This window comes from Mercenaria mercenaria, chromosome 4 (assembly GCF_021730395.1).
Source record: "Mercenaria mercenaria strain notata chromosome 4, MADL_Memer_1, whole genome shotgun sequence".
Lineage (NCBI taxonomy): Eukaryota > Metazoa > Mollusca > Bivalvia > Venerida > Veneridae > Mercenaria > Mercenaria mercenaria.
Window position 1 is genome coordinate 72,334,304 of NC_069364.1, and position 17,815 is coordinate 72,352,118.

The 17,815-nt window shown below is 35.1% G+C and overlaps 1 protein-coding gene across 1 annotated transcript in view; it reads right to left on the reverse strand.

The window, feature by feature from the left end:
- LOC123552122 (charged multivesicular body protein 2b-like) overlaps positions 1-17,815 on the reverse strand; it is a 19,700-nt gene continuing 1,885 nt past the window's right edge. The window contains exons 2-8 of the mRNA XM_045341518.2: positions 10,712-10,803; positions 9,993-10,034; positions 8,634-8,735; positions 6,725-6,775; positions 4,872-4,974; positions 4,117-4,223; positions 1-1,904 (exon numbers count right to left, since the gene is read on the reverse strand). Coding sequence (XP_045197453.1) covers positions 1,797-1,904; positions 4,117-4,223; positions 4,872-4,974; positions 6,725-6,775; positions 8,634-8,735; positions 9,993-10,034; positions 10,712-10,803 — 605 coding nt within the window. The 3' untranslated portion in view covers positions 1-1,796. The remainder of the gene's footprint in view (positions 1,905-4,116; positions 4,224-4,871; positions 4,975-6,724; positions 6,776-8,633; positions 8,736-9,992; positions 10,035-10,711; positions 10,804-17,815) is intronic.

Here is a 17,815-nt window from a genome sequence, read left to right on the forward strand (position 1 = left end):
TTGATAGAAGGAAGGTTTTCATTTGTAAATACATATCAACATAATAATAAATATACACAATTCAGAAATAACAATGAAATAGCCTGATATGCTTAACGGCACAATTCAAGATGAAAAATCAATAAAATATAATCATATAATATTAACATTTCACATCTTTAAAATAGAAAATTCTGTAATTTCTTTAATAATTACTAATATAATGGTTATATCATAGAGCAATTACTGGCCTGAGAACCTCAAGAACTCAGATAATCAATGTAGGTTTTAAATACCAGAAGTACTAAAAATCAAGCCTTTAAACCAGGAAAAACTATTTTAACAACTTCCCACAGACTTCATTAAAGCTAAAAATAAAACTTTCCCATTTCCCATTTACATTTTCCAGTAAATATTTTCCTTTTAAATGTACTACAGTATCTTTTTTTCTGCTGTTTGAACTTAAATAATTTTAACATTGTATCTTTATTGAGAAAAAATACCTACCGATACAAATGATAAAAACATTGTTTAATTCAACAGCCATCAGCCTGGTTATATTGTACATAAAACAGGATGGGAGATAGAGATTCGAAGTCACTGTCAAAGTTCTCAAGTGTACAAAACTGGTACAGTTATGTACCTTTTCCAATATTGTTAACCTGTACTGCAAAACTTGTGTGCAATCTTATTTCAAACTTCTGTCTATTTAAGAATGTCACATGTACAGATCAAAATTCCATCAGTTTTTAAACCATCACCTATGCAAGAGTTTCAAAATAAGAATGTTAACCATTGGTGTACATGCATTTTTAATTATAACAGGTTACATTTTGTTTACATGTAATCATACATGCAATTTTACCAATTCTTTCAATTCTTCGCACAGATGTCAGTATATGTGAGTACATGTATGTATCCAAAGAACAGAAGAACAAAATAGCTTTTGCCTTGAAACTACCGGTAATATCAGCAACAAAATCTGTGAAAAGATGCCTTGGAAGCATAGAACACCACCAAGCAATGATAGTAGCAAACTAGGTTTGACTGAGTCTGGTCTGTTCATGTGAGGTAATGAAATGTGCAACATCTCTCACTTTCAGTCATTTTCTATTTCTGTTGAACTTTTTTGCTTTGAAACGATAATGTTACAGGAGATTTTTTTTTCGACAGAATGCACTTACATTTAACACACACTTATATTTACAGTATTAAAAGAAAATAATAACATACATGTATACAATAACATAATTATGAATATAAACAAGAAGTTACCAGCAACTTTCACAACAATATGCTGTGCTTTAGTATTCTCTGATCAAATTTTTGTGGGTAATGGAAAGATATCGTGTTTTCCTTAAAAAAAATAACTTCAGAGCATGTTGCATGAAACAATAGATAAACATGTTTTTCTCATTTCACTTTTTAGCTTAAGTTTCTGGAAAAAAAAGTTTATAATTCAGACATTCTTGAAAAAAAACTCTTCGTATCTCTTCAGCCATAAAGGGCCAATTATAGCCTAAAAATCTCAGCGATATCAATGCTTTTCTTCTGTTTCATTTAAATATAAATATATTTTCTTATGGCTTATAATTAAAAGCTGAGAAAAATAAAGGCTTATTAAAGAGTAAACCTGAGTGACATGCTTAATTTACTAGACCAAATAGTCATACTTTCTCAAACTCTTTCTCTGTTTTATACACAGTCCAGACTGCTTCTAAGCAACTTGGTATTTTCAGCTTTCTTCAAGACACAGTCTAGACTGGATCACATTTGCTCAGAATTTAAAACAATATTCTAGTCACAGTCTACAATCACTATAAGTCTTTTAATGCTGCTAACTGTTTCTCAATTTCATCATCTGCTGCCCGTGCTTTTGAGGACTCGCCCAGTTTCCCTCCATGAGCTGATGGGGCATCCAACATCTGATATAAAAATATAAACAAGTCTTAAAATAAAAATAGAAATTATTTATAGAAAGAAAAGCATGACTGAATACAGATCTTATTTTCAAACAAACAATAAATTGCAAGAACCTCATCAGATTACAAGTATAAATTCCTTATACCTTAAATAGGTTCATCATGCCTTTGTTAAAAATGTGGCTGCCACATTTTTCTTTATGAATATAAAATATCATAATTTCTTGTTAAATCCCATTTCTTATAATAAGTTTTTCTAATATTTGTCAAAGGTTTGAATACTGATTAACACCGTAGAAATTTTTATTGAATCCATTGTTTCTGATTACCTCCCTTTACAAGTTCACACACAGAATTAAAAGTGTTTTTCTAACCATGTTATTATGTACAACGTCTATTTGGACAGTTGTTTCATCTGTTTTAACGTAAAATTAAAAGCCATGTGGAACTTTCAACAATATCAAACAATACATTTTCTAAGCAATAAACAAAGCAGTTCTTAAGGATCATATTGTTGATATTAAAGAAAATGTAAACAATTCTTCATTTTGCTATAAAAATAAACCAAGGGTAATTTTGTTCAATGGTGACCAGAAACTGACTTTAATAATGTGATAAATGTACCACCATGGTGGACATAATATAAAATACAATTACAAGAGGACCATCAAGGCACTGTATCCCTAACCTGACTTAGTTCTTTCTTCTTAAAACTTGACCTACCTCTCATAAAGATCAAACAGAAAAACTGGCATACTGAGCATTAAGAAACGACTATGACTCAATGCAGACTCGGAGCGCCGGTATAAATTACAGACTCCGGTATATACCGGATTCCAGCAATTTGAACGAAAAGTATCTTAAATGTATATTTTTGTAACCATGGTAACACTAACCATAACCTTTAGTCAGTATATTATACATATTATACACTAAATTCGTGCGGATATGCAAAAATTTGCATATTTTTGACGTGCACTCCAACTGATAATCACTTCCGGGTATGCGCAGAAGACCGCTCCAACTCTGCAATGAGTTACATCATTAAGAAACAAGGTTTATTTGACAAGTGACCTACTTTTGACCTCAGATAATCTGTTCCAAACTACACCTAGATATCAAAGACAAACATTTTGAAAAAGTTTCATGAAGGGCATGTAGATATTGTGGCCTTTTGAGTGTTAACAAGGTTTTTTCCTGATTTCCGTAGTGACCTACTTTTTTACCCTAGTTGACTCAGATTTTTAAAAAGGGGCCAAGTGTCCAAAAGTGAACAAACTTGGGAGAGGACTTTATAATGATGCTACAAGCCAAGTCTGATGCTATTCATGAGAAGAAGTAGTATAAAGGTACTTCTTTTTTTTTTTAGCTCAAGTGTCCCCCATTTGAAGAAAACTGAGAGGAAACCTTACAATGATGCTACAGATAAATGATTAAGATCCATTCAGTGGTTCATCAGAGAATCAGAAAGCCTTGTAAAAGTATTTCTTTTTTTAGCTCTAGTGGCCCATTAAATGGGGCCACGTGCCCCAATTTCAATAAATGTTGGAAAGGGCCTTATAATGATGCTACAGACCAAAGCTCTGATGGCCCCTTTAACTAAAAAGGTTAACCATTTAAAAAATGTTTGGTCGAGATCAATGCAAGGCTGCTATTGACCAAGTTTAGTGTAAATCTGAATTCTGACCAGTAGTTTCAGAGAAGATGTTTAAGTAAAAATACTGACACAAGACAATGTACTCAGGACTATCCACCTGTACAAAGTTCAGGTGAGCTAATAAGAAATAACCATATAGCTTTCCTGTGATATCTATGCCAATCTCTTCTAACACCAAGGTGAAAATATTAAAACATACCTTCCCTGTGATATTTATGCCTATTTCTCTAACAACTTGATGAAAATATAAACACATACCTTTCCAGTGATACCTATGCCTATCTCGTCTAACACCTGGGTGACAATATAAACACATACCTTTCCAGTGATATCTTTGCCTATCTCGTCTAACACCTAGGTGACAATATTAACACATACCTTTCCAGCGATATCTATGCCTATCTCGTCTAACACCTGGGTGACAATATAAACACATACCTTTCCAGTGATATCTATGCCTATCTCGTCTAACACCTGGGTGACAATATTAACACGTACCTTTCCAGCGATATCTATGCCTATCTCGTCTAACACCTGGATGACAATATAAACACATACCTTTCCAGTGATATCTATGCCTATCTCATCTAACACCTGGGTGACAATTGCATCTTGCTCCTCCTCATCTCCAGATTCAGTCAAAATATCATCCAGTGTGTCATTTACTGAAATATTCATTTTCAGAGTTACTTAATACTTCAAAACATTCCCGACATCAAATATGACAGTTGTCAGATATAATATTGAAGTGGCACCTGAAAGGGTCATGCCAGTGAAGTTTAACACCCACAAATGCTTTGTCATCAAATGAGGAACAACAAACAACAGTATGTGACAAAAAATGAAAGACAGAACCAAAGGCTTTTGTCTAACTTGTGAAGTGTAAAAAGAGAAATGTCTCAAGGTATCAATGCAGATGTTGTCTAAATTCATGTAACAATATAATCACAAAAAATGTAGTTGAAATTTGGTATCTCACACTAACTTGTTTGATGATTCCAGTTACCTTGAGGATATTTTAAAGTCCATCCCAATTCTTCCTAAATTTACATTTATTAACTCTGCTTAAGAAAAATTTGAGATACTTTGATTCCTATGTACCAAAGTAAATCTTAAGTCCTGTCTATCAAATTCCTATGCCAGGTTCTAGCCAGTTATTTTGGAAGGCATGTTGCAAGGAAAATTTGAGACGCCATCGGCGGCTAAGGAAAGATAGCAGGAGGGACTTTCGTGCGTCCTGGAGGGCAGACATCCATCTAGTGGTTCACGGGAAGAAGTTGTTCAAAGTTATTTTCAACGGTGTAATAACTTACTCATTTCTTCTGACATTTCCATTTTTGTAGATTCTTTTTCAAATTCCTGCATCATCTTGGCTGTTTTCTGTGGGTCCATTACTTTGTTCATCTGTTGCATAGTCTGAAAGGAAGTTCTAGTGTTGACTTGGTGTTTGAAAAAAGCTAAATTGACTTTAAAATTTAAATACCATATGGACTCTGTATTTAACTACTTCCAAACTTTATAAAAGCAGCCATTTTGTTTTCTAGCACAAGAGGAAAACAAGAGCTCATAGAACACGAAATGCCCCCCTTGGTGCATTCAGCAACTGCACAAGGAACAGAAATTATTTGGTCACTAAACACAAAAGTTCTACTGTTCTGAGTAAATCTGACCTTGTCCTTTGAACTATTGACCTTAAAATAAACAGAGGTCATCTGCTGGTCATGATCAACCTCCCTATTAAGTTTCGTGATCCCAAACATTCTCAAGCTATCGTTGGGAAATCGTTTAACTGTTCCGGGTCACTGTGACCTTGACCTTTGACCTACTTATCTCAACATCAAAAGCGGTCATCTGCTGATCATGATCAACCTCCCTATTAAGTTTCGCTACCCTAGGCCAAAGCGTTCTCAAGTAATCATCCGTAAACCGTTTAACTGTTCCGGGTCACTGTGACCTTGACCTTTCACCTACTGACCTCAAAATCAATATGGGTCATCTGCTGGTCATGACCAACCTCCCTATCAATTTTGATGATCCTAGGCCCAAATGTTTCTTGAGTTATCATCCAGAAACCTTTTAACTGTTCAGGGTCACTGTGACCTTGACCTTTGACCTACTGATCTCAAAATCAATAGTGGTCATCTGCTGGTCATGACCAACATCCCTATCAATTTTCATAATCCTAGGCCCAAGCGTTTTTGAGTTATCATCCAGAAACCTTTTAACTGTTCAGGGTCACTGTGACCTTGACCTTTGACCTACTGACCTTAAAATAAATAGGGGTCATCTGCTGGTCATGACCAACGTCTCTGTCAACTTTCCTGATCCTAGGCCCAAGCATTCTTGAATTATCATCCGGAAACCGTTTAACTGTTCCGTGTCACTGTGACCTTGACCTTTGACCTATTGATCTAAAATTCATTAGGGGTCATCTGCTGGTCATGACCAACTTTCCTGTCAATTTTCATGATCCTAGGCTTAAGCGTTCTTGAGTTATCATCCGGAAACCGTTTAACTGTTCTGGGTCAGTGACCTTGACCTTTGACCTACTAATCTCAAAATCAATAGGGGTCATCTGCTGGTTATGACCAATCTCCCTATCAATCTTCATGATCCTAGACCCAAGCGTTCTTGAGTTATCATCTAGACATGAGTTAGTCTACATACTTACCGACAGACCGACATCTGCAAAACAATATACCCCTCCTTCTTCGAAAGGGGGCATAAATATAATAATAACTCTTAGAGAAACTAATATTGACTACTAAATCTGTTTTATTTAGAGGCTGAAAAAACATAAAAAATCTCGGAATTCATGGAGCACGGAAATATTACAAATTTAATACCAAAACACAAAACTAACACTGAATTATTTATGGAACTACGGAAATGTCACAGATATATGTACAGAGCAGCAGTTATGTTACGGAAATTCATGCCAAATCACAGAATTGTCTCAGCTTACATATACCAAATATAACCAAACCTGGATGCCAATGCAGACCCAGACACTAACATTATGGGTGAAGGCAATAGCTGTACATTCTTTGAAGATTTGAGCTAAAAATGCTTCCCTTTTCAGCAAAGAATGGTGTATGGCTCATAACAGATCAAATAAATATCAAAATAAAACTACTTCATCAATTTGTATGGTATATATCTTTACCTTAGTAGTTGTCCCCATAGCTCCTGCCATTTTCATATTGGAGTGCATTATCTGAAATAAATAATATCACCTTTAAAAAAAATTTTTTTAACTTAAGATCAAAAATGACTTTTACAAAATTGTTATTAACAATATATGTGAGAATAACAGATGCTACAATTAACAAACATTTGCTGATAATCCAACCATGATCTCTCAGAATATAAACTAAGATACAAGATAATAAGAAACTTTATTAATAGTTGGTTTGTTCTAAACAAATGAACATAATAAGCTCAAAGCTATTTCCTGACAAAATGATGGGAGTTTCTTAACAAATAAGGTTAAAACTAACAGTTTTGTACCTGTAAAACTAAATTATTTATAAAACAAGAGTATTAATTAACTAAATGAACTAAATAAACTTGGCAGATCTGTTTTGAATTATGGGATTTTTTTTCAATTCTTCAATATTTAATTTCACTGTACAACATTTATTTCATAACATTTGTCATCATGAAAGTTTTATTTCTTTGCATAATGCCCAAGCAGATATATTTCAATAACACAGTTAACACTACATTTTCTTTTTTTCACATCAAAATTATAGTAGTGACTGTACATGTTGGCCAAACATTGAGGTAAAGTAAGTTTCCAGTATGCATGTAGTGTTTAATCTGCATTTATAGCATTCGTAATTTTGACATATTAGGAACTAGAAGATGCTTTTGTAGAAAAGCGCATGTCCTCCCCAATGCATAGTCGAATTGGCAAGAAGTCAATACGGGACAGGTGCGAAAGTCAAAGAGACACTGATGGTTGGCTGCAATAGGGATCATCTACTTGGCATATCCAAATCATCCCACTAAGTTTCAACATTCTGGGCCTAGAGGTTCTCAAGTTATGAACTGGAAACGGTTTTCCATGTTCAGGCCCCTGTGACCTTGACCCTTGATTTAGTGATCCCAAAATCAGTAGGGGTCATCTACTCTTCATGTCCAATCATCTTAAGTTTCAACATTCCGGGTCAAGTGGTTCTCAAGTTATTAGATGGGAAGAGTTTTCTGTGTTCAGCCTCCTGTGACCTTGACCTTTGATGGAGTGACCCCAAAAACTTAAGGGTCATCTACTCTGTAAGTCCTATCACCCTATGAAGTTCAAAGGTTCTAGGTCAAATGGTTCTCAAGTTACTGACCGGAAATGGATTTCCATGTTCTGTCCTTTGCGACCTTGAACTTTAATAGAGTGACCCAAAAAACAATAGGGGTCATCTACTTTGCATGTTCAATCATCCTTTGAAGTTTCAACATTCTGGGTCAAGTGGTTCTCAAGTTACTGGCCAGAAATGGTTTTCCATGATTTTGACCTTGGATGGATTGACACCAAAAACAATAGGGGTTGTCTACTCCATAAGCCCTGCCATCATATGAAGTTTGAAGGCTATAGGTCAAATGGTTCTCCAGTTATTGATCGGAAATGAAGTGTGATGGATGGAAGGACAGATGGACAGGGCAAAAACAATGTTTCCCCCAGTGGGGGGGGGGGGGCATTATTTTTACTGACCAATTTGAGAGCTTCATTTTCAAGTACCTGCCAGTTTCCATTTGGGTAACACAAAGTATCTTTTACAATGAACATATAGTGACTTTAGAAATAAATATCAAATCAGTTTTTAACCACACATGCCCTATGAAATGCTACAGACTTTAAAATATCAAAGTTCCATTTAAATATCATAGGGATTTAATACTTTGATTTTAATTTAAAGTTTGAGATTTTACACAGTGAGTCTATGATAAAGTCTGAGTAAAACGTAACAATTACCAGTGAAACTGATGTCACTCCGCAATGTTTCGGACATGTTAAAATTATGAAAACGGGGTATGATGATAATTTTAAGACTCAGTTGGGTACAATGTTCTAAGCATACCTTCTGTTGATTTCCAACAGCTGATATTTTAGACCCTGTATTGTAACTTCTTGTTTTCTGTTTTCTCAAGGCCACTAACTGTTTGGCTAGTACTGTACATGCCTGTAATTCAATAAGAAGCCTTCATTAATACATGTTAATCACATAAAGCAGTTAGATCTAGCAGCATATTCTAAACACTTTTTCAATCTAGTTTAAAAATTTCTAATATTTACTTTCTATATGTTACAGCCTGTGCATAATGATCAGCTGATACCATCTGACACAGCCATTTTAGAGCTAGGAGCTAGTTCAGCACAAGTCAAAAGTACCTGTTACTAATGTAAACAAGAGCTGTCAGTGGACAGCGTGCTCGACTATTCTCAGTGCTTGATAGTATAATATAAGCAATGAGTAAAACTTTAACATTACAATAAGCATATTCTAAGTCGAAAAGGGGCCATAATTCAGTCAAAATGCTTGATAGAGTTGCCTCCTCCTTTTTACAGACTGGGGTCATGATGGTAAACAAGTATGCAAAATATGAAAGCAATATCTCAATGGACTTTGAAAATATTTGGGGTGGTGCACAAACTTTAACATTTATTCTAAGTAGAAAAGGGGCCATAATTCAGTCAAAATGCTGGACAGACTGGGGTCATGATGGTAAACAAGTATGCAAAATATGAAAGCAAAATCTCAATGGACTTTGAAAATATTTTGGGTGGTACGCAAACTTCAACATTTATTCTAAGTAGAAAAGGGGCCATTATTCAGTCAAAATGCTTGATAGAGTCGCCTACTCCTTTTTACAGACTGGGGTTATGATGGTAAACAAGTATGCAAAATATGAAAGCAATATCTCAATGGACTTTGAAAATATTTGGGGTGGAACGCAAACTTTAACATTTATTCTAAGTAGAAAAGGGGCCATAATTCAGTCAAAATGCTGGATAGAGTTGCCTCCTCCTTTTTACAGACTGGGGTCATGATGGTAAACAAGTATGCAAAATATGAAAGCAATATCTCAATGGACTTTGAAAATATTTTGGGTGGTACGCAAACTTTAACATTTATTCTAAGTAGAAAAGGGGCCATAATTCAGTCAAAATGCTTGATAGAGTCGCCTACTCCTTTTTACAGACTGGGGTCATGATGGTAAACAAGTATGCAAAATATGAAAGCAATATCTCAATGGACTTTGAAAATATTTTGGGTGGTACGCAAACTTTAACATTTGTGTGACGCCACGCTCATGCCGACGCCGGGGCGAGTAGGATAGCTCCCCTATTCTTCGAATAGTCGAGCTAAAAATTCAAAACCTTTTTTATGTCTTACTTAATACAGCAGTATACAATATTTTAAGGTCTTCATTTATACCTGTTTATTTCCTTGTTTAGCTGCTTTCTTTATATCCATTTCCTGCAATGTAAAAACTTGGTATGTCAGCCATTAAATAACAAAAATCAGAAAGAAAACAGGCTATTCTAGCAAAAGGGGGGCAACAAAAAGCCTATAATGTATATTTCACAGACACATATTGTGTGTGCTTTATATTCTAGATTTGTAGAAAAAATTAGAACTCTGCAGTTTTAAGCTTGCAAATTTTAAATTTAAGAAATCTCAAGGTAATTTGTGTTGGTATAAGCAGGTATATTTAAAAATACAAAAACAGTTTTTCATATTTTGTGGATTTAAGATAACATAAGTAAAATCATGATTTATAATATATCATTATACAAAGTTACAATTCAGTGAAGGTGTAACAAAGAAGCAATTTTGTTCATACTGAAATAAAACTTAGTAGACATATGGGTTTCAAATTTGTGGAGTGAAATTTTAAAAGGTTAAAGGTTAAAATGAGGTCGGGGGGTCCTCCCACTTAGAGCTTTATTGCTATCGGAAAAGTAACCAGGGCTTCATACCACCAGAGCTGGAGAAAAGCTCTGGCCTCTGCCCTTAACGAAACACATCTCTACTGCTTATACAATAATGAAGTGCTTAAGTATAGAACTATTTTGCAGATACAAACAAAGAACATCTTTAAGGGTAGTGTGTTACTGTTACCTTCAACACCTTAAATGATTTTAAATAAATACCAGCTTCTTTTCTTCTCTCTCCATTTTGTTCCTATCCCTCTCCAAATCCCTCTGGGTTTTTCGCAATACTCTGTCATTGGACTTTAATTGTTCTGAAATATACATGAATTTTATGGCATGTTTGCATCATGGGAATGAAAAAAAAAACATTACATAAATCTGGTATTTCACTAGTGTAATAAAGCTTTGACGTTGACATTGTTTTAAGTAAAGGAGACGTTGGTTGAATTGACTTGGTCTGTAATACTAGGTAAAGAAAGAAGAATGTTTGATATTTCAGCAGGAAAATTTTATCCATGATAAAAAGAATATTACATTTGTGTCTAAATTCCACATTAAATTTAATATGAAATTAGGTGCTACCTAAAAGGCAGAGCTCCCTTGAAAAATCTGGAATTATCTGGAATTATGGATTCGTTTTGGAAGATTATGTTCTATTAGATCTATTAAAATTATAAGTATTAATGATAATTCATGATTTCTGAATGCATGTTTTAGACTGCATCAAGATTAATTCTTGACATGGGAAAACTCGAAAGATATTCTATATATAATCAAAAGAAAGTTCGATATAGATTAAAATCGGCACCAAGATAAAGAAAAAAACGTATCTGAAAATTTTTTGTTATTCTTATTAAAACGTACCGTATCAACAATTTTACATATATTATTATCATACTGGAAACCAGTCACACATGATAACTCCTTCAAATTGAAAAGCTTGAACCTTGAAAATTTCAAACCTAACAGAATCTCATTAGGCCAATAGCCAAAGGAATTCTGTCTCTTTGCGTGTGAATGTTTGGCAATGAGGACTTAATGTAAAAAGTTAATGTTCCTATTCTAAAGTTAATAGAAATTAGAATTTACGTAATCCTGGAAATGACTATTGTAATTCTTTTAAATGTCATTATTGTCAAATTTTGGTTCTTTTTGGAAGGAAGAATGTGTCCAACTTTCAGTCAAAAATACTGCTATAAAAGATGCCTGGTATGGGAAAATTACAATCATTTACATGACTGTTACAAAGCTTGTTTTCAACCCAAAAGACTAGCAATTTTTAAAAGTTAATGATCAGAATTTTACCTAGAGAAAAACAGTGTTTGCCGAAATTCTCGAAAACCCCCGTTTATTTACTGAACTTCTAAGTAACAATCTATGGCTTTTTATGGTTAATCTTTTAGCACTAGAGAATAGGGATGGCAGTAAGAACCTTGATAGTTTTAGTTTTTTTAGAAACTCTGGTCAGTGATTTTAAAGCTAACGGATGAAATATATGTGAACGGGGAGAAGAGCATTATTTGCTTTTCACAGTTCAATGCCTGTATATTTTGATCCTAAAGTTTTGGGGGTTTTTTTTAAGTTGTGTCTCCTGACTACTGCACAGGCACTACATTGGAACCTGACATCACAGCTATAAACACTTGTTAAATTTCACATGAATGACTTTAGTTATACAATATTTTCAAAACTCATAATAATACAAAAAAAAAACCTGAAATAAAAAAAGGAATTAAAAAAAAAAAAATTCTGGTTCAGGTGAGATTCGAACTCACGATCTCTGGATTTCAACGCGAAATCGCTAACCACTACACCACTGTGGACTTATGACGTCATCAGGGCAAACATAAGTATATAATAAAGTTCAGTAATGGCAGCGTGACGAAAGTCATTTCAAAATGAAAATATTGTATTTGATTTCTTTTTTCGTCGTAGAAAATGTATTCAGCACTAATTTCTTATTATCAAATGCTCATTTACATTTTTATTCAATATTCAAAGCAGTAAGCGAGACGCTTTTGTCAACTGTAAACAGTAAGCGTCTACTGACGTCTTTACTGATTAATTACTGTGTGCATAGTGCACATGAAAAAATCCGAACAACACCGATTCCAAAAAGTACCACGGATTTTCAACTCGATAGTATACACAGTTAGGTCTCTCTATTCATTTTCTTTTTCATACGTCTAACCGTAATGCGACGCTGTCGGCGCCGCTTTGCGGCGCCGGTAGCTCTGCTATTAAACTTGTTGAATAAAATTGATAAAATGCTTGGCACTTGGCAGAGCCTCACATTTTATTATTTCATTAAACTTGTGTAATAAATTCAATATATTGAAAGACATTCATGTAATATCCTCCATTTATAAACAAACAGAAAAAGTGTTTACTAAGAATATACACAGCAATAAAAAAACACTTATGAAGATTCTTATTGTCTCTACAAAAAAAAATCATTGCCTGTATAAATGTATAGGTTCAATGGTTCATACATTTTTATGCCCCCCTTGGAAGAAAGAGGGGTATATTGTTTTGCAGATGTCGGTCAGTCGGTTGGTAGGTCTGTCGGTATGTAGACCAATCCGTTTCTGGATGATAACTCAAGAACGCTTGCGCCTAGATCATGAAAGTTGATAGGGAGGTTGGTCATAACCAGCAGATGACCCCTATTGATTTTGCGATCAGTAGATCAAAGGTCAAGGTCACAGTGACCCGGAACAGATAAACAGTTTCCGGATGATAACTCAAGAACGCTTGGGCCTAGGATCATGAAAGTTGATAGGGATATTAGTTATGAGCAGCAGATGACCCCTATTGATTTTGAGATCAGTAGGTCAAAGGTCAAGGTCACAGTGACCCGGAACAGTTAAATGGTTTCCGGATGATAACTCAAGAATGCTTGGGCCTAGGATCATGAAAGTTGATAGGGATGTTAGTTATGAGCAGCAGATGACCCCTATTGATTTTGAGGTCAGTAGATAAAAGGTCAAGGTCACAGTGACCTGGAACAATGAAATGATTTCCTCAAGGCAATCATTCCGACCAAATTTCATGAAGATAAATTGAAAAATACAGCCTCTATCACATACACAATGTTTTTCTTTGATTTAAGGTAGTGACCTAGTTTTTGACCCTAGGTGACCCATTTTCGAATTCGGCCTAGATTTCATCAAGGTTACCATTCTGACAAAATTTCATGAAGATCAGTTGAAAAATACAGCCTCTATTGCATACATAAGGTTTTTCTTTGATTTGACCTAGTGACCTAGTTTTTGACCCCAGATGACCCATTTTCAAAACTCGGCCTAGATTTCATCAACGTTATCATTCTGACAAAATTTCATGAAGATCAGTTAAAAAATACAGCCTCTATCGCATACACAAGCTAAATGTTGACAGACAACAGACATCGAGCGATCACAAAAACTCACCTGAGCATTGCTCATGTGACTTAAAAAAAGACGGGCATCATCGAAGTATGTTGGTTCATATTTATTTCAAGTTTCATGAAATTCTACCAGCTTGTTACTGAGAAATGGCTGCAGACGTGGATTTTTCATTAAATCAAGGGCAATAACTCTAAGGGAATTGACCAATCCAAAAAAAAAACTTGAAGGGCATCATCGCAGTATGTTGGTTCATATTTTTTTCAAGTTTCATGAAATTCTACCTGCTAGTTACTGAGAAATGGCTGCGGACGGACGGATGCATGGACGGACAATGCCATTTCAATACCCCCCTCCCAATTTCATCGGCAGGGGATAATAAAACAAACATTTCATATCAACAGGCGCAATTAAATTTTATTAACCTGTACACTGATTTGTGCAACATGATGATGATCGGCTTTATGTTGTATGGTTGCTAAGGAAGGAATAAGTGTTATGTAATATTTCAACTTTTCAGCGTTCGACACTAACTTTTTTGCCAGGTATCCCGAAGGAATACCTGCTGGGAAATTTAGGAATCCCTGCTGAAAATTAGGAGTCCCTGATAACAAAATGTGGTAAGAACATGAAAAAACTAAAATCTAACAAACACAACTGTTTACAGTACTACATGTATTTTATGTCCCCTTTATTTCCATTTTACATCAATGACAACAATAGCTTGTATGACTTTTGCTGTAAAAGAATAATGTCATTTCTGTCCAAGTCCTCTTCCCCCTCATCTTCACTACCATCGCACTCCTCTGCCATTTGTTGTAGTTCGTCTAAATGTATGCCGCCTAGTTCATTCCCCCTTATAACCCCCTTATTTGTAATCATGTTTTTAATATAAAAAAAAAAATCCGAAAAGTCTCCCTTAAATAAAAAAAATTTAAAAAAAAAATGTTCCGACCTACCTACCCTAATTTTTTCAGCATGTTACCAGATACAAAGATTTTTTAGGCCTTATTAATGCAACTCCCACAGACTTTATCTAAAACTAGTACATTGGTCATAACAGATTTTCTTAAACATTTCATATTTTAGTTGTTTTATTTTGCACATTGCCTAAAAGTGGGTGGGGTTTAGTGTTTGCATGCTTTTATTATCAGCAAATTCTTCTAAATAAGAGCTGCTTTGGCAACAGTGATCATATTTTTCGTAAATGCAGACGTTTTATTGGCTTTTTATTTTAGTTTGTACTTGAAAATTCTTGTAAGAAATAATAAAAATGTTCGAAAATGTCGGTCTAGAAAACGAGTGACAAATACGAAAAACAAAAGTAACAGTTAAAGTTCTTGAAAAGATAACTGTTTTAACTTTATTTTCTCATCATACCACGTATAATTTCTGCTTATTTAATTTGTTTTGCCCAAACAAAGCCTCGGCAATTATGATAATAAATTTGTTATAGACCGTAACGGCCGACCGGCTCATGTAATCGTATCGAGCACACAAAAAAATGGTACAAACACGATAATCTAAGGCTGCATTGTTTATCAATTAACTTGTAAACATTGAACAATAAACACCTTTGATAATGACAAGGCAAATTGTACTAAATACAAACCGCGAGATAAGCACGTGTCATTTGGCGCGTGGCGTGACTGACATCTGTCGGTAGCTAATTAACATACGACGCTCCGCCTACTGCCATATTTCCGCTTGTGCCGGCGAACAATATTGAAATTCACTGGGATTTTGATTGACAGGGGGCAGAACTATCGAACTTGGAACGCATCTAAGTAAATTTCCGCGAGTCAAGCCGACGCACGTTCCGTAATTTATGCGGATAAAATACGAGTTTTTCGCGGGTCAAAACCCGGGAGCTCGGGTCAACTGAACGCCCTGGAAGCCTTAGCAAAAGACCGATGTTTGAGCGAACAAGACTGGGGAATTTCATTGTTTAGAATCATATTTTATCTGAAAATCAAGAGTCCCGACGGAACACCGAAATTGTGAACTTTAGGATCCCTTGCGGATTTTTGGTGTCCTCGGGATCCCGGGACACCGTTAGTGTCGAACGCTGCTTTTACTGTTCTAAATTATAATGCAAGACATAGCAAAAAATAATACTATATCTTTTTAAATCAAGACATTTTCTTCTTTTATCCAAAGTCTGTTTTAGGTATTATTAGTATAAAGTAAAGTTAAAAATCAAGACTTGATTATCTATTGTTTCTTTATTATTAACAAACATTTACTTAGACCACTGAAAATTTGGGCGAGTTAGAACAAAACTAGAGCTATCACTAAAGGTGATGAATGTACCCCCCGCATGCACTGACACAGTACATTGCAATTTGACGCACACAAGATTGCATAATTATGTGGACTGTATTTATATAGACTGTATGTATACAGTATAGTAACAAATATTAAAGTCCCATAACTATGCAGAATATTTATCTAAAAGAATGTAACATGCACCATGCACAACTAGGGTTGGTACTGATCACTTGTGTTGTCATTTGTGTGCAAGGGTTTGGTAGATTAGGCGTGCACAAGATTGCATATGCAGACTGTATGTACATAGTATGTTAACAAGAAACAAAGTACCATAACTCTGCAATTTTTGTCGCTGAAAGAACCTAACATGCCCCATGCACAACTACTGTTGCTACTGATCACTTGTGTGAAGTTTCATTAAATTGTGTCAAGAGGATGAGGAGAGATGGTGCGCACAAGATTGTGTCTATGTATATAGTATAGTAACAAAAAAACAAAGTCCCATAACTCTGCAAATTTTTTTTCTGAAAGAACCTAACATGCCCCATGCACAACTACTGTTGTTACTGATCACTTGTGTGAAGTTTCATTAAATTGTGTCAAGGGGATGAGGAGAGATGGTGCGCACAAGATTGTGTCTATGTATATAGTATAGTAACAAAAAAACAAAGTCCCATAACTCTGCAAATTTTTTTTCTAAAAGAACCTAACATGCCCCATGCACAACTACTGTTGGTACTGATCACTTGTGTGAAGTTTCATTAAATTCTGTCAAGGGGATAAGGAGAGATGGTGCGCACAAGATTGCGTCTACGGACAGACGGACAGACAGACAACCTGAAACCAGTATACCCCCCTTACAACTTTGTTGTCGGGGGGTACAATGAAAGGGGAATCTTGTCCACTTCATAAAATTACATATGAAGAAGGTTGTTCCTTGTACCCATACCATACATCAATATTTGGGAACAATCAGTTCTGTACATACACCATATTAATTACACTATTTCGTAGTTACTGTATGATTAAAGCAGGGTTGTGGAAATCCCAATATTTTTAACTTGTCCACGGACAAATGTGACTTAAAAATCTACTTGTCCGCAGTCAAAACTTACTTGCCCGGATTTTCAAAATTTTAGCATGCAAATAATTCTTTATTTTGGACAATAATCTACAAGTAGTAACAAAAGCGAACATAACAAAGTGTAATACTGTAGCTGTTTCAAAAAATAAGCTTTTGACACTTTAGCTTGTGTTCGTCCGCGAGGCCGTCGAACATTCAATAATACCTAAAGACTGCTCATCATGCCATGTGAACCCATGCGGGAAAGCATTGCACTCTCTGACTGTTAGAAAAACAAACATGAAACTTCCTGACTCGTACTAGTGACTTCTTTGTGCTTTGACTATTTACTTCAATTTTTGTTGGCAGACGAAGTTGTGATAATTGTTTACGTTTCCGGTTTCTATTCGAAAAGTTACCATGTGCAAAAATCACGCGAGATCATGATAGGGAACCAATCAGAACGCAGAGAAAGAACTGCTAAATTTAGACACAGTATGGTTTTCCCAAAACTGGAGAAATCGAGAGGCCCTTGGCGGGTGAAACATCCGTTTCGTACATCAAATTCTTTTATAAACTCCATAAACTTGAAGTACTGTTCAG